Below are 27,387 nucleotides of genomic sequence, written 5' to 3' on the forward strand. Positions count from 1 at the left end.
ATGAAACACAAAAGGGAAACACCAAGATCCAAATAATATCCCAAACAAGATCCCACAGAGCCTTAGTATACCAAGACTAACTTATGATGCATAACCACTTGTTGAAAACCCTCCACAATGTGATACTCAATAAAATCTTCAAAAATAAGTGACCAACTAGCACCATGAAAACATTGTGTATACAGGCATTCAAGAATCACCCTTCTCACAATTGGAAGTGCACATAACAGCTTCAAGAGATTGTACTCTTCATCATTTTCATAGCAAAAGAAGTTGAAAGCATTGAGAATCACCACTCCACTGTTATAGTCAAAACCTACCCAAAGACTCAACTCTTCTTCACACCAAGCTACTAGTGCATGAAACAATCCCCAATATATCATTGTGCCTACTACCAGCATTGTTGATTCACCAACATATTCAAGAGTGCAAACATAAAGGGTATGATCATGCTGACTGTGCGAATAGCTTGAGCATCACCTTCACAATCTTCTAGTTCTCTTAAACGGGCTACAATGTCTTCTAACGGAGTTCTTCCAGGCATCTTCTTTATCACATTAGAAAACACATGCCTATACTAGGCATAACATGCAATCAAGTACACCCAAGACCATTTAGTAAGGTGGGATGAATCCAATACCAAACGTACCCTGCATCTCCACTAAAAGATGTGATATGAAGTTGGGGGTAATAAACTTCACGCACCTCTTCACTTCCTACTGCTTTCGAACTGAGTGATAGAGATAGTTATCACTCGGAAAGGGACATTCAAAAGAAGCTTTTATACCAAGAGACCACACCACATTTTCCTCCCTTAGATGAGAATGAAGATGGTAACATCCCAAGTGATGTTGTACTCAGGCATAGGGATAAGGAAAGGATCAACGGAGGCCATAATCTTAGCAAGCCAGTCTATGCCAAAGAGAAGAGCGATACGTTGTTGAAAGAAGATCTTGCAGCTCAACATGACATGAACTAATATATATTGAGGAGTTTGAAGGGGCTGATTGGGTCGGATGGGTAGGTTCCAAGAAAACATTGCACCTCCTTCATAGACGCCTTTACACTTAGCTCAAAACACTCTCCAAACTGTCATAAGACACAGAGATCCATAACTTTTAGCAGAGACATGATCTAAAATATTCAAACACATATCTAGATGTCCTTGAAATGGGCTTCTATTTGATATAAGTTTCATAAGAAACAAAGAAGTGGTTGGAAACATATGGGCAGTTTACTAAGTGGGGGTAAAAACTATCTAAAAAAGAAACAGTCACACACAAAGAGTCATAGATTTTTTGTTTGCAATCCATCCTACAAATCAGACACCCAAATATGCAACACATCCTCCACGAGGCCCTCCTAAATATAGGCTGATCTTTAGTATCTACAAGTGTCAACCTAGCCCATCTAGAAACTGAATTCTCAGCTGTCCCGCTAGGGCTAGCATCTGGAAGTGCATCTAAAGTAACATCCTTTACATGGCAATGATAATACTTCCAAATATTGGGTTGTCCCTCCCCATGAGTTGGCCACAAATTTGAAACATTTCAGGGAAAAGAACCCTAAATATGTGGCAACCCTACTGGAGTCTAAGAGGTAGAGTGAACATCAACTAGAGAACCCAAATCAACATCATCTCAAACTAAATGATGTCCAGAGGTGTATCATCATATGGAGGTAGCTCTTCACTGATGGGCTGCATGCTATCATGCTCTACAAACAAAATATCCTTGCTTATGATTGCATAGATACCAATTCCTTATCTTCTATATCCTCATTAATAGTTGCGAGCTCATCCTCCCGAATGTTAGTAATATTTGCAATATGAATTGAAATAGTTTGACCTTTTTGCATGTGACAAAACATGTGTGCCTCAGGATCTATGGAGCGCTCTAAGGTGGATGAAACTTGTGTGGAAACATAATGAAGAGAGTGCTCATGACATGTATCTCAAGTCAATTAGGTTCCAAGATAGATTAGCTTGGACTCATAAAAAGAATCTTGAGATAGTGCAAAGTGCTTGATTGATATTACTTCAAATGAACCTCCCTTTTATAGGTGAGGGTACTTACATCCATTTGCTTGCTCACATGTGGGATATCTCCTCCATGCCATGTGGCAGCTTTCCCTTTACTCATACCTTTGCTCTACATGTGCTCATGGCACCACAACTCTCAACACCTCCCCTTGGTGCCATGATCCTTTGGCTACTGCAAGGTGGTCAGCAGATGTGAGTTACATTCCATCACCTCCCCTTAGTGCATACATTGCTATTTAAGGTGGTCAAGTGTGGCTTTTACATGTCAATAACTCCCCTGGGTGCTTTCATAGCTACTCTCAGGTGGACAGGCTTGATTTACAAAATATAGGCAAGGTTGGAAAGGTTTTTGTTTCTCAATACATGTTCTTCCTGTCATTCTGCTCATGGCTTGATGATGACCTTGTTGTCTTCTTCGCTTGATGCATGATGCTTTGTTCTTCCATGTGCCTTGATGCTTTATGTGTGGATGCCATGCTTCGTGCTATGGTCATCTCATGCACTTGTGCTTTTGGCATGCTTATGACAATGATGTGTGCATTCATGCTTTGCTTTTTCATTTGTTGCAAAGGTCTTACCAATTGATTTCTTTCAATATTGGCAGTGTCTAATTGCATACAATGATTCTAATCTGACAGGCGCGTAGAGCTCAAAAAGACGATCACTTTTCCTTTTTGGAGTGTGTGCAAATTCCTCCTGGATTGCAAGTTACACCTTGTCGAAGTTTTTGTGAACAAGAGGGCCTTTGATGATGTGGCACAGGGATTCACATGCAGAGTTCAAACTATGCTTACAAAGGGGCTGTGCTTGGAAGGCACTGCTGACTGTGCATGCTTATGTGGCAGTTAACCAACCCTACCTCTAACCATGGTGGGTTAAGCTAACCAGATCATGATTAAGTTTTATCTGCCATGTGGCAAAACTTTGACCAAACATCATTAAACTAAACCTATATTTAACCACGGTTTATGTTCTGCCACGTGCCTCTTCCATGAAGCTGCCACGTGTCCTAAGGTTGAACCTTAGAGAAGAAAGAGAGGAGTGAAGAAGCTTTGAAGCTTCTGTGTGCAGAGCCGTGCGGGAAGACTCGAGTCGCCGCCACCATGAAGAACAGAGGCAAGAATCGTCTCGCGAGAGGTCTTTCGTGCTCCCTTCGTCAGTCGTGAGCGTTGCATGTAGTCGGGAGCCATGGCATAGTTGGGCAGTCGAAGATGAGCCTGATTGCTATCGTGGGAGCCGTAGGAGATATGGTGCAGTGGAGCAGCCATTGGGCTTGGAGCAGGAGCAGCCACCGCTGGGTGCGCCTTGCATTACAGGCTGCGAGTCATTGATTGGGAGCTTGTAGGTCGTTTGTTGGAGAGGCTTGGAGGTAGACGCCATTTTGCGATGAGGATAGCCGGTTGTTCTCTGGCTTTGTAGGAGTGTTGTGCGTTGGCCAATGGCTGGTCAATGGAGCTTTTGCTGAAGGTGTTGCAACCCGTGTGGTCATTACTCGTTGGCCTCTGGAGCAAAGGCGTCATTGACGAAGACGTTGGGGCGAGCTTGTTTGCAGAGCTTGTCTGAGGCGCACAGTGCTTTCGAGATGCTTTGGGCCGCTCTGTGATCTCCTTACTGCTTGTTGCTTGGCCTTGCTTATTGCTTGCTTGCAGGTCTCTCTTTTTTTCTCTCACACAATGCTCTATTCATGGTCTCTATTCATGGTGTAGAATTCCTCCAAATGAACTCTCTCTCACAGACAAGACTCTCTCAAAAGAAAGAATGACACTCTCTTTCTCTCAAATCTCACTTTACACTCTTCAAATTTCTCTCCTTGGAGAATTGAATCTCTCACAATGGATCTCTCTTACTTTCTCAATGACGGAATTCCCTCAATGCAATGGAAGGTATCAATGGACGGAAATTTTCTCTCTCTAGGGATGAAAGTTTGTTCTCAATCTAAAACTAAAACTAACCTAGGAGAACTCATGAGCTCTTAAGACATGCCTACAACTAATCTAGGAATGGAAGCAATCCTAATGAGCTACTAATGAGCTAAACGAGGAGAGCTAAGCCTATGCTCTAATACCATGACAAAACATGTGTGCCTCAGGATCTATGGAGCACTCTAAGGTGGATGAAACCTGTGTGGAAACATAATGAAGAGAGTGCTCATGACATGTATCTCAAGTCAATTAGGTTCCAAGATAGATTAGCTTGGACTCATAAAAAGAATCTTGAGATAGTGCAAAGTGCTTGATTGATATTACTTCAAATGAACCTCCCTTTTATAGGTGAGGGTACTTACATCCATTTGCTTGCTCATATGTGGGATATCTCCTCCATGCCATGTGGCAGCTTTCCCTTTGCTCATACCTTTGCTCTACATGTGCTCATGGCACCACAACTCTCAACAGCATGGACAAGTTATTGGGCTTATTATTCAAATCAATGCTTCTTGGTTCATTCTTCACATTCCACGTACTTTTCACTCTATCCCAAGCTACCTTTGAAGTCTTGCAAGACTTGATAGTGGACTTAATCTGTGTCTTCACAGACAATGCAATCAAAGACAATGCTTGGGAATCCTGTGATCAAAACTCTTATGATCCTGTGTGGGAGCGGTAGTAGAAGCTTGAGTGGTAGTGCCAGAAGTGGATGATGCACTCGTGCTAGATCTAGCAGGTCTAGCCTCATCACCATTCACAATGTCCCATAAGCCCGTTCCAAACAAGATATTCTTGAGTGTAAATGACCACAAAGCATAGCTGGGTCCATCCAACTTATCTGCTTCAGTTATGGTACCAAAATTCTCATTGAGAGACATGATTTCAAGCTCAAGAATAAAAGCAAGTGTACCTACAAAGGAAAAGCTAGCAAATGGAAAACTAAAAGACCATTGAATGCTATGCAATCACTACAATGGCATTCACTGATAGTGGTGGTTGCTCTGAAATAGCAATAAATCTACCCCAAAAATTCTACTCAAACCTCAATCCCTTTCGGGATACAATATGCAATCAAGCCCTATATCTCTTCCCCAAAGAAGTTATCCTCAACCACTACCAAACATTGGCTCAAATGCAATGTGCTTTTGCACCAAAAAATCAGCCCGTATCTCAGCCAAACAATGGCTAAGAATGCAATAGAAAAATCTTGCTCCAATAGGCATCCAAAAGTGCATCAACTTACAACCAACACTTGGCTTTGAATATGCACAACACCTGAGCAATGATTTGCACTCAATCTATAGCCAAAAAATTGTCCCAAATGTAATGATACCTATGCAATGCAATGTGCAAGGAGACACATGCACAATGCTATCTACAAGAACCAACTAGGAGAGAATAAAAATGAGCTAAAGCAAGGATCTCGAGCTAGAGCAGGAGCAAAAGTCAAACCAACAAGTTGAATTTAGAGCTGGAGATGCAAGTGGCAATCTAGAGAGGCAACAAGCAAGCGAGCAAGTCAAATGGAGAGGTGGAGAGGCAAACTATACAAAAATCAGTAAAAATTAGCAAAACATAAATGATATTGCTAGTATCATCTGATCTATTGCTCAAAATGAAATTCTAATAGCACTAATAGCTTTGAAAGGGGGGTTAAACTCCACTACAACTGGTCAAAACTCTTTCGGGATGCCTGATGTAGCTACACAACTTTTGCTATACAAAATTACTTGAAAACATTGTGCGCATGATGCACAACAAAGTCGCCTAATTGAGGAATGCTTCCTAGTGCAAAATCTTGCAACAACAAAACTGAAGCTCAAGATCATGCAAAGCTTGTGGCAGATTAGGACAACCAAAAGAGAAGTTGACCAGCAAGAACTAACTTCTTCTCCTGAAGACAAAAGTGCAATAGGAGCAAGCGGGGAAGCAAGTGACACGGCTGGAAGGACTAGCTCTGATACCACATGTAGAAACAAGAATAGAGAAGAGTTGTGAACACAAGAGAACAAGAAGTGAAAAAGTGAACTCCAACTAAAAAGTTCAAATGGAACAATACAAGTACTTGGTATATATAGTACCCAAGTAATGGTCAACCATAAAGTTGACTTATAACCTATAACACCATATCATTATAGATATCTCTTCACCATTCTCACTAGCCTCTGAGCCATGCTTGCTTGCCTCTAAGATAGCATGGGAGCTAGTCTAGCTCTAGACTATTATTGTATAGTTTCGATGGCTGTCATTGTCATGTTTTATTCTCGGTTCCATTCCAATAGTCACTCACCTTTTATCCATGGGGCGGGTGTTAGGAAATGGAGTCAAGTTGAGTTAGTTTTGACGTATCAAGCCTACAAGCTCTTTGGTATACATGTGAGTACTTTAATTTTGTTCATTGCTCTTGCCATTTCATTTCCCATTTCATTATGTCTCTCTTTGAGTATCATTATCTCTCTCCATAGCCTACCCTCTCTCTCTGTCTCTTCGTCTCCACCATGCACCTTCAGCTTATCCAAAGATGAGAGCCAAACGAGGCTCACAAAATAGGACAAGATGTTTGTTTAAAATTTCATTTGTGCAATCTCAAAGGGGAAGTCAAAGTCAAAAGTACAATTGCAGTGAAAACTTGTGCAATAAATACTCTCTAGATAGTGGTTAGTACAAGGGAGCATGGGAACACCTTTATTAAAATGTACTAGGCCCTATGTTTGTTAGAAATAATCACAAAGGCTTGTTCTTGATAGCCTAACCCTACAAATTGGAAGAACTTTCAATCAAAGGGAACCAAACATTCAGATGCTTTTTCAAGTGATGGTGCACTGTCCTCCTGAATTTAATTTTCCCAACTTGCATCCCCGACTAGCCAGAGAAGCAATCAAAATTTGCGAGACATAAAGAGCATACTTGGAATTCACCATCCCAACATACCTCACGTCCAATTCAACCACGATTGAATTATCCTCTAATACCATCTGTCACGTCCTCATAGGATCTAACTCTATCAAAACCTTGGTCACAGCAACACCAAACTCATGTGTAGGCAACTCCACCAAGCCCATGCTAGAAAGCCTCATGGAAACTGCCAACCCTGCAGGCCATACCTCACCCTTGGGGTTACAATGCGCATACCACATGATAAGTAGTTGTGATGGGAGCTCCTAGATTTGCTCCCTCACTAGCCAGTGTATGCAACTATGGCCTTGACACTCTCTTTATAGCTTCAAGAAAGAGTTCTATATCAATATCTACAACTACACCGGTCCCATGTGCAAACATTGCTGCACTCAATTCAGGCATGTCAGCATCCAACGTAAACATCCTGCCCTTCTTCTTTCCTTTTGCTATCAAGTGACTGTTATTTTTCATATCCTCAACAAAGCATCCATGAGGATTAAATCTGACCTGCAAGCCCTGCTCAACCATTTGACCAACAGAAACTAGGTTCTTGGTGATATTCGAGACATGAAATACATTAGAGAGGTATTTCTTTTTCCCATCCTGCATAGACAAAGGAATTCTACCAATTTGCACAATAGGATGTGCAGTATCATCACCAGTCTCCACAAATCCTGGTCTTTCCATTTTCCTTGCATCCTGCATCCATTCTCCATGACCTGTCATGTGGTTTGACGCACCTGAGTCAACATACCACACATCATTACTTTCTTCTGCACTTGTCATAGAATTGGTCATGTGTTGCACCATAAACAAATGCTCATTTCTATCATCACCCTATCTACTAGAGGATGCATAATTGCCTTATTGCAATTTTCCATTCATAATGTCATTCTGCTTTTTGTAGCAGTCTTTAGCTCGTCTTTAGCCATATGACCCATTTTACCACAATAGTAGTATTCAACATTGCTGTTTGCATTTTGGCCTCTCTGCCATCCACCACGACCTCTTTGGCTCCCCCTGCCTTCAGAGTTACCACGTCCTCCTCCAAAGGACTGGTTTTCTTGAGTTTGCTGCATATTGTGATTTCTACCACGGCCTCCAGATCGGCCTCCTCTACCTCTGTCTCTACCTCTTCTAGCACTTGAGTAGAAGACAGTTTCTTTTGAAGTTCCTCCTGAAGAAGATGCACCACCATTTCTCTGCTCTTCAGAAATAAGAAGAGTAAACAACTCCTCAAAATCATGAAATTTTTCAGGGATGGCAATGGATGTTTGGAACTGTGCATAATCCTTTCCTAGACCATTCAAGGTCACAAAAACTAGATCATCATCTTCCACTGGCGACCCAATGGAAGCAAGTGCATCTGCAATTTTCTTCACCTTCATGTGGTAGTCATTGATGCTCATATTTTCTCTCTGCACATTGTGCAACTCCTGCTTGAGCTACATTTTCCTGGCTTGCGTATTTGTGCTGTACATTTTTGCCAAAGTATCCCATGCCTCCTTTGGCATACTTGCATCCTGAATATGCACAATCATAGAATTTGAAATACTGATAGACAGCCAGTACATAAATTTTCTGGCTCTCTCATGCCATCCTTTAAATGCCTGCATTTCCTGTTGATTGGGAACATTAGGAAGAACTACTTCTTCTTCATTTCCTGTAATGAACTCCCAATAGCCTTTTCCCATAAGGAAATTCATTATTCTAATCTTCCATGCTTGGAAGTTGTCCTTGTCAAGCTTTTCAGTGACAATCTGTGAAAGAGAATCAGATGCCATTATAGAACACTGCAAAATATTTTGTCACTGCAAAGAAACACAGCTTCTGCCTCACAAGGGTAAATCTGAAAAATTGATGAAAGTGGTATTCGACCACACAGTCACTTCCTAGTGATGATTTTGCATCAACAAGCAGTAAGGATGATTTTGTAACTCCCAATATCTCTGCGCACAGGCATACGATGCAATTTCTATGGCAACTTTTCACCGACCTGTGGAGCAGTGGTCGCACAACAAAAATAGTGCCTTTTTCTCAGTGCTTGCGGAGAACTTCTGCCTCCAAAATGGGCCCCGAAATGGCCTCGAATCAGAAGAATAAAGTCACCAAGGGCTTCGCCCTAGTCCTGCAGCATATATTGTCCTCTCGCTACACCACAAAGGGCGTCTCAATCTGAGACAATGCACTCTTGCACTTTTTAGCTGTGCTACCTACAGAGATTTCCTCCCAAACTCGAAAAAGGAAAGCAACACTGGTCCTCTTACCAGGACACTGCGAACTTGGTTTGCTTTCTTGAGCTCCTTACCATGAACCAAGCTCTGATACCATGTGAAGATAGTGGGAGGGAAGGAGTCTCACTTGCGGCTTTCTCACATACACAATGGGGGAATACACACAAAGGTGGAGGCTGAAAACAGTTTTCATCTTCTTAGTTGTGAAAGCCAAAAGAACTCTCGTACAAAGAAATAGAAGAACCCTATATGTGGGTCTCAAACCAAACTCAGCTAACTAAGGTGGCATACTAACTGAGCCATGAACTAGAGTACATAAGGATAGCTGTCATATAGCTATTATTCATGGGCGGTGTACCAACCGCATCTGCAACTAACAAGTCAATGACATAAATGCACAACGGTCACCCTGGCATATCACGAGTGGAGCTCGATATCTCAACAAATGGAGCATTTCTCGAGGCAGCCCACTCTTGAGTTGTGGGGCCCGTTTGGAGCCTCAGATCCCGGATGGCTCTTGGCTGAATGGAGACCATAGGTTAGTTGCTCTGTTTTGTGCACCGATTCTATCGTATGGTCGGTGGCCTATTTCGGGACCGACCCCCAGTCAACCGTTTTGGGTGGACTGGGTCGGTCACCCAATTGAGCCTAACTGACTACGACTGGTGGTTATATAAGAGTAAGCCCATGAAGCCCATTTCATCACTGGCTACAGTAACCCTGATTCCTTAGCATCCAGCCTCCGTCTTCTACTGTTTCCAGCATGCTATCGAAGCTTCTTTCATAGGAACGCACGGTTGGGAGGCAGCGCCATCTATTGTATCAGTTCTATAGTAATCAAAGTTTTGATTCTCCATACTATCTTGTTTTCTCTCTTGCATACGAGATCTTGTTATCTGTTGAGCATAGACGTTGTATTATTTTCTTAAAAAAACGTGCCTTGCCAATTTTCCCCGTGACACTATTGTATTCATCATAGATTTTGCAGAAAATTATTCTTTTCAAGAACAAGATGAGATACAAAGTGCTCACTCGTACAACAAGCAGATAACAATTCTTGTGCATATCACGTACAGTCATTTGCTTGATTCTTCCATGGCTGATGCCAATCTTCTTGCTAACTCATTGGAGTCCAGGTCAGTGCAACGCACTTACCATTTCTACATTTCAGATGATAGGGAACATGTAGGGAACATGACACCCTATTTGTGCACCATGCTTTTCTACTGAGTTTCTACTGCATTGGGAATGGTTGAAAAAGGAAAATCCCCATGCAAAAAATATAAAACAACATTGGGTGTGGTCAGATGGTGATGCCTCTTAATTTAAATCAGCACGTGGATTCTACTTCATCTCAAGGTTCAAATCCCTAATTGGTGTAGACATGATGTGGAATTTCTTTGGGTCTAGCCATGGCAAGGGTGAACATGATGGATGTGGTGCTATTATTAAGCAAGCTCTGTTTAAACACCAATTACCATGCCCTCAAGAAAAACTCAATAATGCCCAGGATGCTGTAACATGGCTTACAACCAACCTCTCCACAGGTGCACATTCAACATACATTGAACAAAGCCTTAAGAATATTGTAGTATGCAGAGTGTTCCATGAAGTGAAAGTGGATGAAGTGCAAAGGAGAAGCCGGCACAATTGTGAGAAAATTAAAGGAGATAGTGGTCTGCACAGCATATGGGGCTTTTCAAACAACCAACTGATTAAAACGAGAAAAGTTTCTTGTTTTTGCAGTGCATGCATCATAGGGGATCATGACAATTGTGAGAACATTGCAACTGTGAAGACATGGGAGTGAGTTTAAGTTTTCCCTCTACATTCAGATGGAGTGACAAACAATGGAGAGACAAATGATTCACCACATTTTGGGGAGATTTTCGATGACCTCACTGACTGTCTGGAAGAGGGGGCTAACTTTGCAGTTGTCGCAGATTTTGGGGAGAACAAGGAAGATGACCCATACTTTCTATTGCAATGCACAAAACCTAAGTACATGGGTGAGGAAACATTTAAGGATAATTGGGGAACAACCTATGAGAAGTGGGATGTAGTAATCGGAGCTTTTTGGTACAAAAAAACATCCAAGAAAGGCCACAATTATGAACTACTACATAAGAGTCCACAAACATGTGTGTACTCTCATCTAGTAAGAGCTATTAAGTTCCAAATGCAACCTACGCCATAACAAAAGAAGGGCAAGAGTGTCTTCAAATTGGATTTAGACACGCATGAGCACATCTTGGGTATCTTGGAGTGGTGAACAAGGATGGCTGAGACAGTACTAAGAAAATATATATAGTCTCATTGTAGGGAAACAATATGTCCACTTGTCCTACAAAATGGAATTTGTATTTGAGACTCCTTTTTTTTAGTATATCCCCAACAACCACTGTGCTGGTTTTATTAAATTGTTTTTGTAAATCCCAAACGGCAAAACCCATGCTTGTTTTTAGTATATTCCAATAACCACCATGCTAGTTTCCCATAACGAATCCACATATCCTACAAATCCATTCATCTTGTAATAATAGAAGCAAACCACCACGTTAGTGGTTGTTAATATCCTAGTTCAAACCAAACACCGCACTGGCAATAACTTATCCTGCACTAATCTTGCACTACTACTCTGTTATCCCTACACTATTGCCATGCTATCCTAAAATTTGTTGCACACTGCTATACTAAAACAGTGCCCTTTAGACTGTTTATCATTTTATTAACCATCAGATTTCATCCCATGCTTGCTTTTAGTATATCCCAACAACCACCGCACTAGTTTCCCATAACGAATCCACACATCCTACAAATCCATTCTTCTTGTAATAATAGAAGCAAACCATCGTGCTGGTGGCTGTTCATATCCTAGTGCAACCAACCACTACACTGGCAATAACTTATCATGCACTGATCCTACACTACACTACTGCTATGCTTTCCTAAAATTTGTTGCACAATGCTAGTGCTCTTTAGACTGGTTATTGTTAACCATCAGATTTCAACCACTGGGCTAGTTAAAACATTTAAGTACTAACATGGAAGCAGGTCAATACAAAACCAGTTATTATGAGCACCATGAGAATATCTACAAGTCCAAGAAATGTCTGCAAGATTTTTATAATTTCAAAACACAACATTTTGCTTTTTCAAGGAAATTCTAGACACCACAGGATGAGTGCTAGGGAGATTTACAGAAATGGTCGAGAGGGATAGAAGATGAAACAGTGAAGGAAATGGAATAGTGGAGGCTTGAGTTTGCAGTCTGATTCCAAGGGAGAAAGAAATGGTTGAAAGGGATAGAAGATGAAGCAGTGAAGGAAATGGAATAGTGGAGGCTTGAGATTGCAAGGGAGAACGAAACGTTCAAGAGGGATAGAAGACAAAATGGTTAAGGGAATGGAATAGTGGTTTGTAGCCTGACTACACTTTACTATCAAGGTGAGAGCCACCGTGTGGTTGCAGCTCAACTACTCTCAAGGTGAGAGCCACCACGGTGGTTGGCCTAACTTTTGAATGATTCAAGGCTGCGCAGTACTGACTTATGATTGTAATGAATGATTAGAGGTGGTGGCATCTAAGATTCCCAGCCACGTCTATGGTGGTGGCTAAGACCCACCGAACTGGTAGTTCATTACCAACAATCACAGTGGCCCACAATTACTCAGCTTCTAGTTACCACCACTGGGCTTGCATACATGATTACTATGAGTGTAGTAAATTACCAGTCACCGAGCTTGCATGCTCATGAGAGTATTAGAGTGCATGGTAATGAGGGATTAGAGGTGATTAGGCTTCATGATTTACTTTTGTGGGAATTATTGCCTGATGGTGGTGGCTATCATCAACCACATCTATCATGGCTACAATTCCACCGTGCCACCGCTCACCCACCACCACGCTTTAGCATGCATGATCACTACAAGTGTAGTAAAAATTGCTATTCATCGGGCTCGCATGCTCACTAGACAACTAGAGTGCATGGTAATGAGTGATTAGAGCTTCATGATTTACCTTTGTGAAAATTACTGCCTGATGGTGGTGGCTCTCATCAACCACGTCTGTCGTGGCTAAGATTCCACCAAGTTGGCAGTTAATTAGGATTGGCACCACATGGCATCTTCTTCATGATTACCAGCCTAATCTTGGGGATTCCACCACGGTGGCCAATCAATATATATGGATCCCTAGGATCTAGCCACCACAAAGTTTATAATATATATAAGATCTGTGGCATTTGACATTTTTCTACGTTGCTCTGATCCACCCATGCTACTTTGCTCCACAGGCTCTACTACTTTGCTCCACACCCCTCCTCTAGCTCTTTTCCGGCCCTGCTCTACTTTGCTCCATGCTCCCTCCTTCAACTCATCTGCTCCCCTGCTCATCTAGATACTGCTTACCCACTCATCTTTAGCATGCCTACTACCATCCCCCCTTGATGCTCTGTGATCCCAATGTTATCTGCCTTCTCATATAAGGTGATTGTGTTGCACTCACCTGGAGTAGAAATGCTAGCACTAGTGGAGATCCTTCATTCCCACAATCGATTCCCCACACATCTGAATGTCATCACCTTAGATGACATGCTCACTGAGGCCCTCTTTATGGTTGTGTTGTATGGGTTCCCCCTAGATGTCGATGAAGGCCTCAGTATTTTCAAAGCATAGTACTCTTGAATTGCTGGGGGGGCGTAATCTAAGTCCTGGCAATGTGTATAGTCGTCGACCTCTCCATCATATCCTCCTTTAGCTCCCTGAAAAATTTTAATGCAACAAGCTAGACTGGTAGAAAACTGAGTTGTACAAATTCCCTCTTGCTCAAACAAGGCTCTCAGCAATGGCTAGATGTAATCTTTTGGGCTCTCAACGATCTTTTGGCTCATTGGATGTAATGTTTTGGTCTCTACTTGGCATTTATGTAATCTCTTTTTGTTCAATTTAAGACTCTCAGTATGCATTGTTGTTAAATTTTATATTTGTATTTGAATGGTTATGGCCTAAGGCTCTTAGTAATTACCGAGTTTTTATGAATGTAAGATCCTCTGTTCAATTTTTGCTCAGTATAAGTTGATAATTTTTATATAACCTGACCTATTATACAATATCCATGATGCCATTGGACAGAAATGGCATGTCGATATGGCCCTTGCCCCTAAAGGGGACCCTTCAAGGGCCATATCGTCAATTGCATTTTGCTTGGTTGCACAATAGAATACATTTTCCTTGGTACACAAATATATAACTCAAAGAACTAGTGCGGTGGCTTTCATAGATCTCCTTCTGTTTGCCAACGTGCTGGTCGTCATAGACCTCCTCCTATAATATGTAAAAATAGGTAACGGAGCTATGACTCCAAGAACCAGTGCAGTGGTCTCTCCAAAAGAACATGAATTCTGGGTAATGACAGGATGTTAGGCTAGAGACTATGTTGAGGCGATGCTCAGAATGATAGATTGTGTCTCATTATTACGCCAAATATCTGTGCGGTGGTCTCTCCAAGCCAACCTATGATTTGCATGGGCTAAGGACAAAGATGTGGCAAAGGGATGCATGATGACAAGTGGTCAGGCTAGAGACTACACTACAGCAATGTTTAAAATGATAGATTGCATCTAATTATCACGCCAAGAACCAATGCGGTGGTCTCTCCAAGACAACCTTTAATTTTAATGCTTTGCATGGGTGCATGCCCACCAGTGATAGGTGGCAAAGCTGTAGCAAAAGGCTGTGCAATGATAAGTGATCAGGCGGCATAGGCTAGAGACTATACTGCACGAAGTAGTGCAAAGATGTCATGTGTCAAGCTATGCGGTGTTCTAAAGTAAAAGATTGTGTCTCATTATTACACTAGTGTGGATTCATGACGTCGGGAAAATTTACAACGAGAGCGCGGATCTGCATAAAATTCAAATATTCACCTAGGAGCGCATCGCATTGCGGCCCCAAAATGGCCCCGAAAATAGTTATGCGATTGGTTACACCCAAGCAAACGTTGACCCAAATGGAAACCCCACTATTGTGGGTGCCTCGGTTGTGAGTTCCTCTTGTAAAAATGTCAAATAGTGTGTTGTTAATGAATTTGACATTTGTATCTTGGTGTGCATTGTTTTATCATACTCGTACAAAACCTAGAGTGGAAATGCTTCCAAAAGAAATGTACAAAATTGAGGACATGGGGAGAGTATTTTACAACCTAGGCAGGGCCTCTCATTTTGCCTCTTGCTTGCACTTTTATTGCCTCCTACAGTGATTCCACACGAGCTGTCCTGCTTCTTGGTAAAATCATTATCTTTAAGAGTGTTTCTCTGATTTTTGAACCTGTTTCCGTGTAGGAACCCTGACACAGAAATGTTCTATTTCCTGTACAATTGATTATTGGAACTATGTGGCAAGGTCTACTGGCAGCATAGCATTTCTGTTGGAGTTAATCCTCGTTTCAAATAGAGATATTGTTCCTGATTCTGACTAAAATCATCTTTCAGGGCTTTCAAGCATGCCAAGACTTATTGTAGTAGACATAGAAGAGCCAAGTATGAGTAATAATGGGCCAATCAAATAAAAATGAAGAGCCCTCATCTTAAGAGCATCTAGATTTTTGCTTTCGTTATCATAAACAACATTGGGGAGAAGACTTGCTGCCTTGTGGATATACGTCATTTGATAGACCACAAAATTTGGCATTGTTTGGGCCGACTATGATAGATCTCCATCTCGCAAAATTTGGCATTGTTTGGGCCGACTATGATAGATCTCCATCTCACAAAGCAAGTACAATAGGAGTAGAATTGATGATGCAATTAGGGTCTACAAAGCTCATCACAAGCATTAATGGAATAGTGCTGTCATGAATTGTCAGGAATACGATTTGAAGGCATACCTTGAACTTAAACAACATCATAAGAGATGAGATCTAGCACATGGAGGATGAGGGAGAGGGTATGGGCATTGGTGTTGTACAAGACAACTGATGAGGGAGAGGGTATGGGCATTGGTGTTATATAAGACAATTGAGGGATGGAAAATTGGAGGGCAACAAGGGGAGCTAAGTGACAAAGGAATCATCCATGAGGCAAGAAGCACACAGGTGAAGGAGAACCTCTTTGAAAACTGTACGCATACCGTGCATGAACTCAAGGCCAAATCGCTGCCAGAAAATCTAGGCTAGAGAAAGAGCGATTCATGGCTGCTACAGCAAGCGTGTAGCAGTCAATGTTCATGACTATAGCTCGACTGTAGACTATGGTGTTGAGCAATGAAACATTTTAGTGTTGATCACAACAAGACAAAGCACCCATAGACGCACGCACAGACGCGTTTCATGAACTAAATAAAAAACTTACGGGCGCATCTATTTTCGCGTCTGGAGACCCGCATCTAATTGCACGTCTATATATCAGACTCACGCGCGTATAGACGCGCAGTTAGATGCATAAATAGACGCGCTTATAAATGCATTTATAGACGCACATATAGATGCAAGTCGAACAGACAGACGCGAATATAAACGCATTTTTAAACGCACGGATAGACGCGCTTTAAAAAAAAAAAAATTTTAACAGAATACTGTGTATGTTGTGTATGCTATATAGTTACAAGAATCCCATATCCACATTGTGTAATTCAATTCTTACAGCCAACTGCATTTTAATTACAATTCCAAATAAAATATTACAACTCCAAAACGCAATAAAATTGAAAGCTCAAAAAGTGCTTATATATACATATATCACGAAGCTAAGCCACGTCATGTGGCTTCAAGTACAAAAAATAAGGAAGCTAAGCCACGTCATGTGGCTTCAAGTACAAAAAATAAGAGGAGTCTATATACAAGAGGCACGAAGCCAAGCCAGTGGCTTTAAGTACAAAAAAGAGTAGCTAGCACTACTTCTACGACTAATCCTCTCTTCTGCGCTCCCTTCTATGCCTCCTTCCTCGTTTTCCTCGTCGTCTTGTGCATGGGCCTGTAAACAAGGGACAACATATATCAATGTATGAAAAATCAAATCTTTACTTATAATTTTGGCATTATTTAATTACTTTCAAATACCTGGGGGGCCGCTCCAGTAGCTCGGGTATACTGCTCCTCAGTTTTCAACCCGTCATCATAGAAGTGCCTCCATGTATCTCCTCTGCGATGGTGGCAGTGGTAGGCTGTCTCCACTGGAGTAGGGTATCTGCCCACGATCTCAAGCTGCATGACTGCGACACACTTTGTGGAGGGATTAGTACAAAGAAACAACCAACCTCCTAATAAACTACATAAGCAATATAATTTGAGATCGATACTTACAAATTGGGCCTCCCATGATTCAACACCCCCTGCTCCAAAATGCGCGCTTCCATATTCCTCCATCTAGATCCTCCATGCCTCCACGTGCTGCAGACTGGGGTCCTCCCTCGCTGACTTCATTGCCTTCTTCCACTCACGCTTGTGAGCGGTGTGGGGCGGGCCCCTTGGTGGTTGACCTGCCTCAAGCCTGGCAAGCTCCACTAGTGCCTGCCTCTTAAGCGAAGATCTTTTATTGCTAAGTATCGTAACAATCTTTGACTTCCCCCATTTATCTGTGAACTAGCGATTGGGGGGGTTAGGATACCTAGAGCGAACAGTAGCGAGGGTCTCATCAGCCAACCTCTTTGGGTGGTCTTTGTAGTGGATAAAGCAATCTCTGTAATTGTTAGCAATTACAGAGCGCATGAAGGCCACGATGTCCTTCCCCCGCGCATCCATCAAGATGCCTCCTGTCTGAGTGATGTCATAATAAATCGTACCATCACCCAAAGGCACGTCTAAATCATCTGAATCATCCTCCTCCTCATCGCCACATGGCCCAAAGCACTGTGCCATGCATCCCCCACCGCTCTCCCTGCTACTACGCCTGCTACCCTGTCGTGTCGAGCTCGTACGCTGGCCACTCGTAGCTGGGGACTGCACGGGACTACGCTGACCACTCATAGCTGGAGAACCGAGTCTCGACGACACAGAAGTACGTCGACGGCTCGCCAAGATAGAAGGACCTCCTGACGGCATGGGGGAAGGGGCATAAGACGAGATGGCAGAAGGGACATAAGACGGCATGGGGGAAGGGGCATAAGACGGTACGGGGGAAGGGGCATAAGAAGGGGCATAAGACGGCTGTGCTGACTCCGCTGGGGTGATCTCAGGCGGTGTGGGGTGGCTTGGATTCTGTAGTGCCGACTCCTGGGGAGTGTTTAGAGTACCTGTCATATACCCGTATAACTCCGCAGGACTAGGAGGGTGCCCTAAAAGGTTATATAAGTCCTTCCAAATAGATTCCCGGGGATCAGGTTAGCTAGAAGCGCTTCCTGGCCACATGTTGAACTGGAAAAAAGGAAAACAATCTATTACTGATGAGCTGAGAAGAAAGGGGAAGAAAAGAGAGGCTTACTGTCAGAGCGCATCTATAGACGCGCCTGATTTGCGCATCCATAGACGCGTCTAATAGAGCGTCTAACTACTCGTCTAACAGAGCGTCTAACAGAGCGTCTATAGACGCGTCTGTGTGTGTCTGTAACAAGCCAGACGCGCCCTGAGACGCGCCTATAGACGCGCTCTGACAGATGAGATTTCTAAAAAGTAGAAAAGGACATTGCGCCCGACACAAAACATGACACTGATACCCAGATCATGCGCTTCTTGGATACGAGAAAGTACAAAACTGGAGAGAGCAAACTTCCAAACAAGATCAACTGCAAAAAGACTTACTTGGATAAAGGTATGGAAGGTTTCAATTACTCGAATGCTTTTCCTCATTTATGGTCTTCACATGCAGGCTATTGTGTAAAATGCTTCTAAGGGAGAATAAACTACCGACCTCAAGAGATATGGCAAGGCAACATGTGACCTCTCTTGGAGGATTAGATTACAAGCGCATCCATGCATGTGTCAACGATTGCGTTTTGTTTCGTGGACTACATAAGGATGCAAGAGAGTGTCCTACTTGTGGAGAGGCAAGATATAGAGCAGATCTCAAAACCTTGGATGTGCCTCGTAAGGTATTGCGACATTTTCCCATAATCCCTCGCATCCAACATATGTTCAAGTGCAAATCTATTGCAGAGCTCATGTCTTAATTGCATCTATTGTTCAGGTCTCACTACATCGGGTTACCATGCATGTCCTGTTTGTGGTCCTTCGCTAGTTGCCTCACGGGCAGACGCATTGAATAAGGTCATCTATGAGAATCACCATCGATTTCTCCCACCTGATCATCCTAAATATGTTGCCCCTTGGAATGAAGTCCTCCCACAATCACTCACCGCGGGAGATTGGATGAGAATTTGGGACAGTTCCACGACTCCTCCACCACTTGGCATCAACCGGTAAGGGTTTGTAACTATTGGCTGGAAGTAAAGATTGGCTATATTGGTTGAAAGTAAAGATTGCATGCTAACACTTTATTTTGTTTAGATACTCCATCTTTTATCGTTTACCATATTGGTCCCACCTCAAGATCAATCACTTGCTTGATCCCATGCATATCTTCAAGAATGTGGCATCTACCATTTGGGAGCATTTGAATGGGACACGAGATTCGGTAGGCATAAGGGAGGATCTACGTACCACAGGGAGGATGCGTGAAGCTTGGCCTCAAGAGAGACCAAATGGGCGTGTTTTTTTACCTCGTGCACCGTGGATGTTATCAAAGCTAGAGATGGCAACGGTGAAGTGCGCTATTACTACAATTCGTACTCCCACTGGATGCATGAGGTGTTTGAAGGGAGCCTTTACAAAGAGCAAGAAAAGAGGTGTAGAGCAATTATATGGCTTGAAATCTCATGATTGGCACAAGATGCTCCAAGTAAGTATTTTATATGCATAATATATTTTTCCTTTCAAATTTGTGAGTGAATAGCTATAAGCAACTAATCAACCACCTCCTCGTGGGTTCAGTTCATACTACCTACTAGCATTTCACGTAGTGCATCGAAGGACGTGAAAGATTGTATTTACAAGATGGGCGAGCTTGTGAGGTATGTGAGCTCAAAGGAAATAGATCCCACCACGCTTGAGAATGCTCGAGTTATGTCAGTGGAGGCGGTTTGTTTAGTGGAGGAGACATTTCCACGTTCTATTCTCACAAGCCAACTACATCTCATAGTGCATTTGGTGGATGAGATTGCTATATGTGGTACTATACATGCACGATGGTTGTTCTTCCTCGAGCGCTTCATGAAGACCTTGAAGGGCTTCGTGAGACAAAATGCAAGACCCGAAGGTAGCATGGCCGAGGGTTGGTTGGTACAAGAGTCACTTGTATATATTTCTGAGTTTCTTGTTGATGTGGATAGCTCTCTCCCACGACTATGGAGAGATGATGAAGACCTAAGGATGACCTCTATTGTGCCTCAAGGAAAAGGACGCAACAAAGTAATAGACACGGAGTTGCATAATAGTATCAACCTCTTTTGTGTGCTTAATAGTGATGTGATGAAAAGATGGGTGACAAGATACGAGGATGCAAAGGCAAGAAGACAAGAAGAAAGGGCCCTCTTTCACATACACCACAGATCTCGTGTGCCATACCCTCAGCATCTAAGAGCACTTCCAAAGGATATTCATGTGGATTGGCTACTTGATGAAATGGAGAAAGCAGAGAAAGACGAGGGGATGCATATCACAATGGAAGAATTGGAGTATGCCAGGGGATGCATGAGCAAGGTTGGTATATAGAATGTTATGCATAAGTTAGGAGCTTTTTATAATTTAGATTGCTTATTTAATTGATTTTTTCTTGGTGTAGTGCACTATGTTCAATGCTATATGGTGTGAGGGCAAGCATTTTTGAACACAACGGATTGATGATAAGAGAAACACACAAGATTGCGGCGTCATTGCTAGCTTTGAGGGAGCCAATGGAGCCATGGATGATTATTGTGGCATAATCCAAGATATCATTATGCTTGACTTTCGACGCTTCTTTGTGTATGTTTTGGATGTAAAGTGGTTTAAGGACATGGTGGAAAGAGGCCCTAATGCAACAATCAAACGCCACGCAAGTGGATTTGTAACTATTGACTCCACAAAGTTTTGGCAAAGTAGGAAGGACACACTAGTACTACCGCAACAATGTGAACAGGTACTGTGCACACATATAAAAATACTCGCTTTTAAATATTTGATGCAAGAAAAGTAACATGATTGTATTTGTGTTTGAATTAGGTTGTCTATTAACCAATGGTGGATAATAATAGATGGTGGCATGTCATACTTATTATGCCACGTTCCAAAGTGATGTATAGTACATTTACTAATATGGAGCGTATGGAGGATGATCATGGCCACGGACGTGATGATGACCGTGATACAAGAGAGGAGGATGATCATGAGATAGGAGATATAGATATTGAGGCCATTACCCGTGAGGACGAGCCTACCATTGGAGATGCTGATTTCGATGAGCACATGAGTGGCACAAGTAGTAGTGGGTTGAATGTATTTGTAGATCTAAACACTTGTTTGGATTTTGAAGTAGATAGTTTGGCAAGGGTTGATCTCATTGAGGATGAGATTGAACCGTAGCCCCATAATTGATATTGGCAAAACTATTTTACATATTGTCTCATTCTCCTCATCTCACTTAATTCTTGTATATGTGGGCTTGCAAAAAATTATGTGCTTTGGTAATCATGGGCAATGTTTGGAAAGCAATGATGTACACCAAAATCTCACTTTCTGTATTCTCTGGTTTGCGTCTATTTACGCGTCTAAATGCGCGTCTGATTCTCAATGTAAACGCGCAAATACATGCGTATATAGATGCACTGATAAACGCGATGTTAGACGGGGGCCCATATTTTCTCAGTTTAGACGTGCAAGTAGACGCGGTGATTCACGCGCAAATAGACGAGCTTTTAGATGCGCATTTAGACGCGCCCGTAATTTCTCTACTAAAGCAACGCCTATAGACGTGCCCGCTATTTTGCGTGTCTACCAAGCGCGTCTATAGTTGCTTTGTGTTGTTGTGGATAAAGAAGACGATGAAACAATGCAACGATCACCTGTCTGTGCACAAAAAATTGCATCTAATAGATAGTATTGGATTTCAATGATCCAACTATGCAAATTGCTCCAATCATCCTCAGCGGTTCCTCATTAATAGATAGAATAAATTAGGAACAAAGAGAGGTTTTTATCTTTGGAGTCACCCCATGAAGTAAAAGAGTTTTTTATGTGCTTCATTAGAGGATGTCGAGTCTATGCCATTCATTTCTAAGATAAGGCTAGTAGTGTGTTGCATGATGAATCAACTTTTTACATTGGTATGAGAGACTTGGCTATGTTTGAATGTTTTTTAGCATAGTGTCAGAGCCACATACACTATTATTTGAGTCTAAAAATATTCAAAAGCATTTAATATGTTAGAAGTATGATGCAAAATATTTAAAGTAATAAATAAAAATGTGAACTTGATAATCAAGTTAAATGGAGCACTTGTTAAATATTTAAAAGGACAAGAAAATTTATGGAACATTGATACTTAAATTCATTTTGTCCACAATGTGATTAGTCACATGCATCATAATTTCTTAGAGAGACCATAATAGATATGGAAGATGCTCAATAATGCTTTTACTTGGTAGATTTTAAAGTACTAAGGGTGACAAGTCCTTACCAAAGTTTGTACCATTGAATGGGTATTTCTAGTGGAGGATTGCGCACCAAATGTGGGTCAATGAGCAACACCTAGCACACTCTAAATCTATGCTCTATAGAATGTCACTTAACACGGAATATCTTTCAATGTGGCCTTCATAGATTTCCACTTATGCTTGTGTGGCACCTTTAAGAGCCAAAATTAGGTATGCATCCATGTCTTTAATATGTCAAGCTTGGATTTGAAACTAATCCTGGTGCTGAAATCAAATTTGAGGTGAATCTTGTGAGGACGACAATTAGATAATAATTTGAGCATGCGTTTGGGGAGAATTCTATTAAATCATTGGGCATATAATTGTTGTCTCCACTCACAAGAATGCGTTACACATTTCCAAGTTTTGGGAATCGTGATGCTAAATTTTTTTATTTGTCCTCGTCATTAGCCACCTCGATCCCTTAGAGCAGCTTAGTGCGATCAAAAAGCAGCTTCCACCAATTACACTTTATTATCACGAGCTTCAAATCGATCGGCGCACTTGTCGATTGTCCGTTTACGTTACGTAAGTTAATGGCAGGCATGAAAAGACCGGATGCGTCGATTCTTTGCACGAACGATGAAAAAAACTCTACTAGCTTATTCACAGAAATTTTTGGACGATCACGGAAGCTAAGTGGGCTGTTGCGAGAAGTTTCAAATTTTGATTCTCCAGTTGCTAATCCTTCTTGTAAATCAGCTTCAGCCCGCTGGATTCCAAGATAATTGGAGAACTCAACTCGCTTATTCATAGAATTTGTTGGGCCATCGCGGAAGATGGTGGGGTACGTGTTGCGAGAAGTTACAAAATTTTTATTCTCCAGCTGCTAATGCTTCTTGTAAATCAGCTTCAGCCCGCTCGATTCCAAGATAATTGACGAACCCACATGAATCATTGGTACTTTTGGCAGCTTAATGAGCTTGAGCGTCTCCTACATATTTGGCAGCTCAATGAGCCTGAGAGTATTTGGCCCGACAAAGCCATTACAACAAACGGCGAGTGGTATTGGATGAGACTCGAGTCGAGCGACATAGTGTGAGCTTTTCCTTCGTGATTCGTGATTTCGACTCTCCCAGAATGATTGCGTTTATAGGATATTTTGAACGTGAGCCTTGAGGGTGGGCGTCTCTGACCCTTCGCGAACCTTTGTACCGCAATCACTTTGAAGAGGGCTATAAGGAATGGACTGCGTTTTGAGCGAACTTTCGAAGATTAACGCGAGTAGCCAACTTCGCCTATGACGTTTACACATAGATCCTGTCCCGAGTCCCGACTTGACACTCCGTCTCATGTGCTACTGCTCCCGAGTCCCACGTAGTTTCAAATACCGTATCTTCAGTTACTCATAGAATAGTTACAATCCGATAATGGAGTACTGAGCGTACAGCGATAGAAGATAGCGGGTTATAGATTTAAAATCCTCCATGCGGTTCCATCAGTCAGGGCCTAGTGACTAGTCATAGTTCTGCTCCTCTTGTTATTATTACGGTAGCAAATACTGGTATACTGATTAGCGCGCCGCTCCTTGGCTTCTGCACTTACTCTGTACACGGATTCATACACTTTACGCATAAGCGTATGATGGATGCATCTCTCTTTCCTCGAGATCTATGTAAGTTGACGATTTAGTCTTAGTTAGCCGAGGTCTCTCTCTCTCTCTCTCTCTCTCTCTCTCTCTCACACACACACACACACACACGCATGATTTTCGTGTTGAATGTTAGACTGCAGGTGTAAACTGTTCGTAATCACAATGATCATTTTATATCCTATCTTCATTGTTTCTCTCTAAAATGCATTGTGCAGTACTACCTTTGCCTATAAAATGTGCTTCAAGGATATATCAGTCAGTTCGTTCCTCTCTGTGGCTTGCTTTATGCTACTCGACGTGCCTCTAGATTCTGAAAGTCAGCTTTTGAGTTGATGGAGCTTCAACCTGAAGATAGTCCTGCACGTACACCTACGTTGGTGGCTGTAGATGAGAGAAATGGGGGGAACTTGGAAGAGTGAAAAGAATTGTTCAGGACAAAGCAACAACGGGAAATCAAAGAATTTTGCATGCATAAGGCTAAGGCCATAGCTCTAATAACGATCTGTTTAATCAGGCCAGTGGCCCTCAACTAAGGAAAGCTCTACTGTCTTGAAACAAGATCGATTACGTCTGACTCAGATCTACAGAAGCGAAAATGCAACTACTTGCCGTTATAGTGGGCGTTCTAGGTATGTGCTTATTCCAAAGGACTCTCTCACGGTTATATGCTCTCTTTGTTAGCAACTAGATCTCTTTAACCTCCCACGTTCGTCCTGATTGATTTTGTATCTTGGTCATATTGATACTTTTTTGAATTTGGCTTCTGAACAGGAAATATATCCTCTGTAACGGTTTTCTCGTCCCCAATGTAAGCTCCGAGGTTTGACGCCCCTTGTGCTTATGGTTGAAATCCACTTATGCTCTTCGAAACTAAAGATCAAGATGCTACTGAGAAGAACAGATTAAACTATACGATCATTAACTTAGGAGTCCAAGTACTAAAAACGTGCTGTATTGTCTAAGACAGGCCAACGTTCTGGCGCATCTTCAGAAAGAGAACTACGGAAGAATATTCAGCGGCTCCTTACATAGCATGCCTTTTCAGTCAGGTGTTATGGCTGTACTATGGCATTCTCGATCCCAAGGGACTGCTTGTTGCAGTAGTCAGTGGAGTAGGATGTGGTTTTGAAGCCTTCTACATTTCTGTGTACTTGGCCTTTGCCTCCAATATTCAGAGAGTAAGCAGATTATCATTTCTTTAACAATATCCTAATTTCTATCTATCCGAGGTCCATTAGGAGTATTGATGGAAAAGAAGAATACGGTGGAAGATGTTGGCCACATAAGATCTATCCATTGACAGGAAGCAGCTGGCTACCGGGAAGACTTTGGTTTTAGATGAGAATTGGAGACTGGAGAAGTGGCGGGATATGGGGAGTCGAGGAGGAGAGTTGGAGGAAGTGGAGGTGGAGATTCGAGGAGGAGTAAAACGCCCCTAAAAGATGCACAAAGAGGGGATTGTGATGTCTAGTAAGCTTAGTACATGGGCAAAGCTGTTGTTGCTTCATTGAATGTCGTCGAATCCCTATTAAAAGAGATATATGGGAAGGGTCATCGTGTGGATGTATGTTGCTTGAATGTTGTATGTGTTGCAGCAAGCCGAATATGCATATGAAGATAACTGAGCACATTGATGCTTTTGAAGGTATCTGTTCTCCGTCGGATGGCGCTAGTCGTAGTTCTCACCGGAGTTCTTTTGTTTTCCACATTGAAATTCTTTCACGCGAGCCTTCGTCTGAATGTAACGGGAATAATTTGCGGTATCATCTCTATTGGCATGTATGGTGCTCCGCTTGGTATCATGGTAAGTAGGTACGCATTCTGCCACTCTCTGATTTGTGATCATTGGCACATGGTCTTACTGATCGTTTCCTGATGTTTGTGACATTCGCAACAGCGGAAGGTTATCAGGACCAAAAGTGTGGAGTACATGCCCTTCTGTGTGTCTCTCTTCCTTTTCCAGAACGGAGGAATCTGGTCGGCCTATGCAGTGGTTGTGAGAGATCTATACGTCGGAGTAAGAGAATCACCCACTACAATCAAAAGCTTCTGATCCTTGCTTTGATCACAACAGCTGCAAGCTCATGTCTACATGCACTCACGTTAAACAGCTAACGCATGGACGCTGTGAGGTGGTGCAGGTACCTAATGCGATTGGGTTCCTCATGGGAGTCGTTCAACTCTCGCTCTATGCCTTCTACAAGCTGAAACCGGGCCAGGCTATGGTGAGGAAGGAGGACGATGAGATGAAATCGGTGGAGGTACAACAAGATCGAACAGAGATGCAAGTAATGAAGAAAGCAAAAGATAATTCGAAGGGGAAGGCTCAAACGGATGCGGACCTGGTAATTGATACAGTCGTTTGAATCACGAATGCATGCTCATGCAGGATAGAGACTCTACCTGAATAGGTAGAGCCCCCACCTCCCACAAATCAAAGAGAGAGTGGCAAAACTTTGCTTCTAAAAGTAATAATGTAGAATCCTTCAAATTTTTAGATACACAAATACAAATTTTAAAGTTCTCCCTTCAATTTTTAACACTAGTTTGGTAGCATAACATGACCTAAAAGTGCCCTTTTGAGGTTTTGGCAAAAAAATCACAAAGATGTATTTTTTGGTGATTTCCTACTCGAGCTTAAGGTAGACTCATAGGACTATTATCTAAAAGTATAAGGACAACAAAAAACTATTATGTGTGATTACAGAATGCTCACAAATGTATGGTAACACAGTCTTTCACCCAGTTAGTACTGAGATTTGAAACATTATTTAGCATGCCTCAAAATAAAATTGATTTCAAGGAGCTAGCATTTTTACAAAGTTTTTATAAGTATATCAAACACCTAAGAGAGTGTGACAAAAATTTGTTTAAAAATCATTCTGGCAAGATTAATCTGTCAATTAATAAGAGTGGTTAGCCTACCAGGTTGCATTATAAGTTGCATTTCATAAATAAGCATCTTGATATACTACACATAATAGCCACAAAGCGTCATATCTTAACTATAACAATATTATATCATAAGGGAAAGTCA

General features: G+C 42.0%; 1 protein-coding gene across 5 annotated transcripts; it reads left to right on the plus strand.

The window, feature by feature from the left end:
* Positions 1-23,658: 23,658 nt before the first annotated feature.
* On the plus strand, positions 23,659-26,870 carry LOC147893769 (bidirectional sugar transporter SWEET16-like). Of its 5 annotated transcripts, none has more exons than XM_087386651.1 (7): positions 23,659-23,794; positions 24,865-24,979; positions 25,122-25,158; positions 25,318-25,528; positions 25,996-26,154; positions 26,248-26,367; positions 26,492-26,870. In XM_087386651.1, the coding sequence occupies exons 2-7, from the start codon at positions 24,946-24,948 to the stop codon at positions 26,714-26,716; spliced, it is 786 nt and encodes a 261-aa protein (XP_087242777.1). In that variant the 5' UTR covers positions 23,659-23,794; positions 24,865-24,945; the 3' UTR covers positions 26,717-26,870. The 5 variants fall into 5 exon arrangements, with proteins under 5 accessions (XP_087242777.1, XP_087242782.1, XP_087242778.1 ...); XM_087386656.1 differs by having other exon boundaries at positions 23,670-23,794; positions 25,318-25,399; XM_087386652.1 differs by having other exon boundaries at positions 23,720-23,794; positions 24,870-24,979.
* The last annotated feature ends 517 nt before the right edge of the window (positions 26,871-27,387 follow it).

This window comes from Dipteris shenzhenensis, chromosome 15 (genome assembly GCF_047967505.1).
Source record: "Dipteris shenzhenensis isolate YYH24624 ecotype China chromosome 15, Dip_SZ_1.0, whole genome shotgun sequence".
NCBI classification, from domain to species: Eukaryota; Viridiplantae; Streptophyta; class Polypodiopsida; order Gleicheniales; family Dipteridaceae; genus Dipteris; species Dipteris shenzhenensis.

What these genes read in the sequence shown, in the direction of transcription:
- LOC147893769 (XM_087386651.1), top strand. Translation starts at nt 24,946, where the DNA reads ATGCAACTACTTGCCGTTATAGTGGGCGTTCTAG. An exon ending in ACGGTTTTCTCGTCCCCAAT is followed by an intron (nt 25,159 to 25,317) that starts GTAAGCTCCGAG and finishes TGTCTAAGACAG; the next exon opens with GCCAACGTTCTGGCGCATCT. An exon ending in TGAGAGATCTATACGTCGGA is followed by an intron (nt 26,368 to 26,491) that starts GTAAGAGAATCA and finishes GAGGTGGTGCAG; the next exon opens with GTACCTAATGCGATTGGGTT.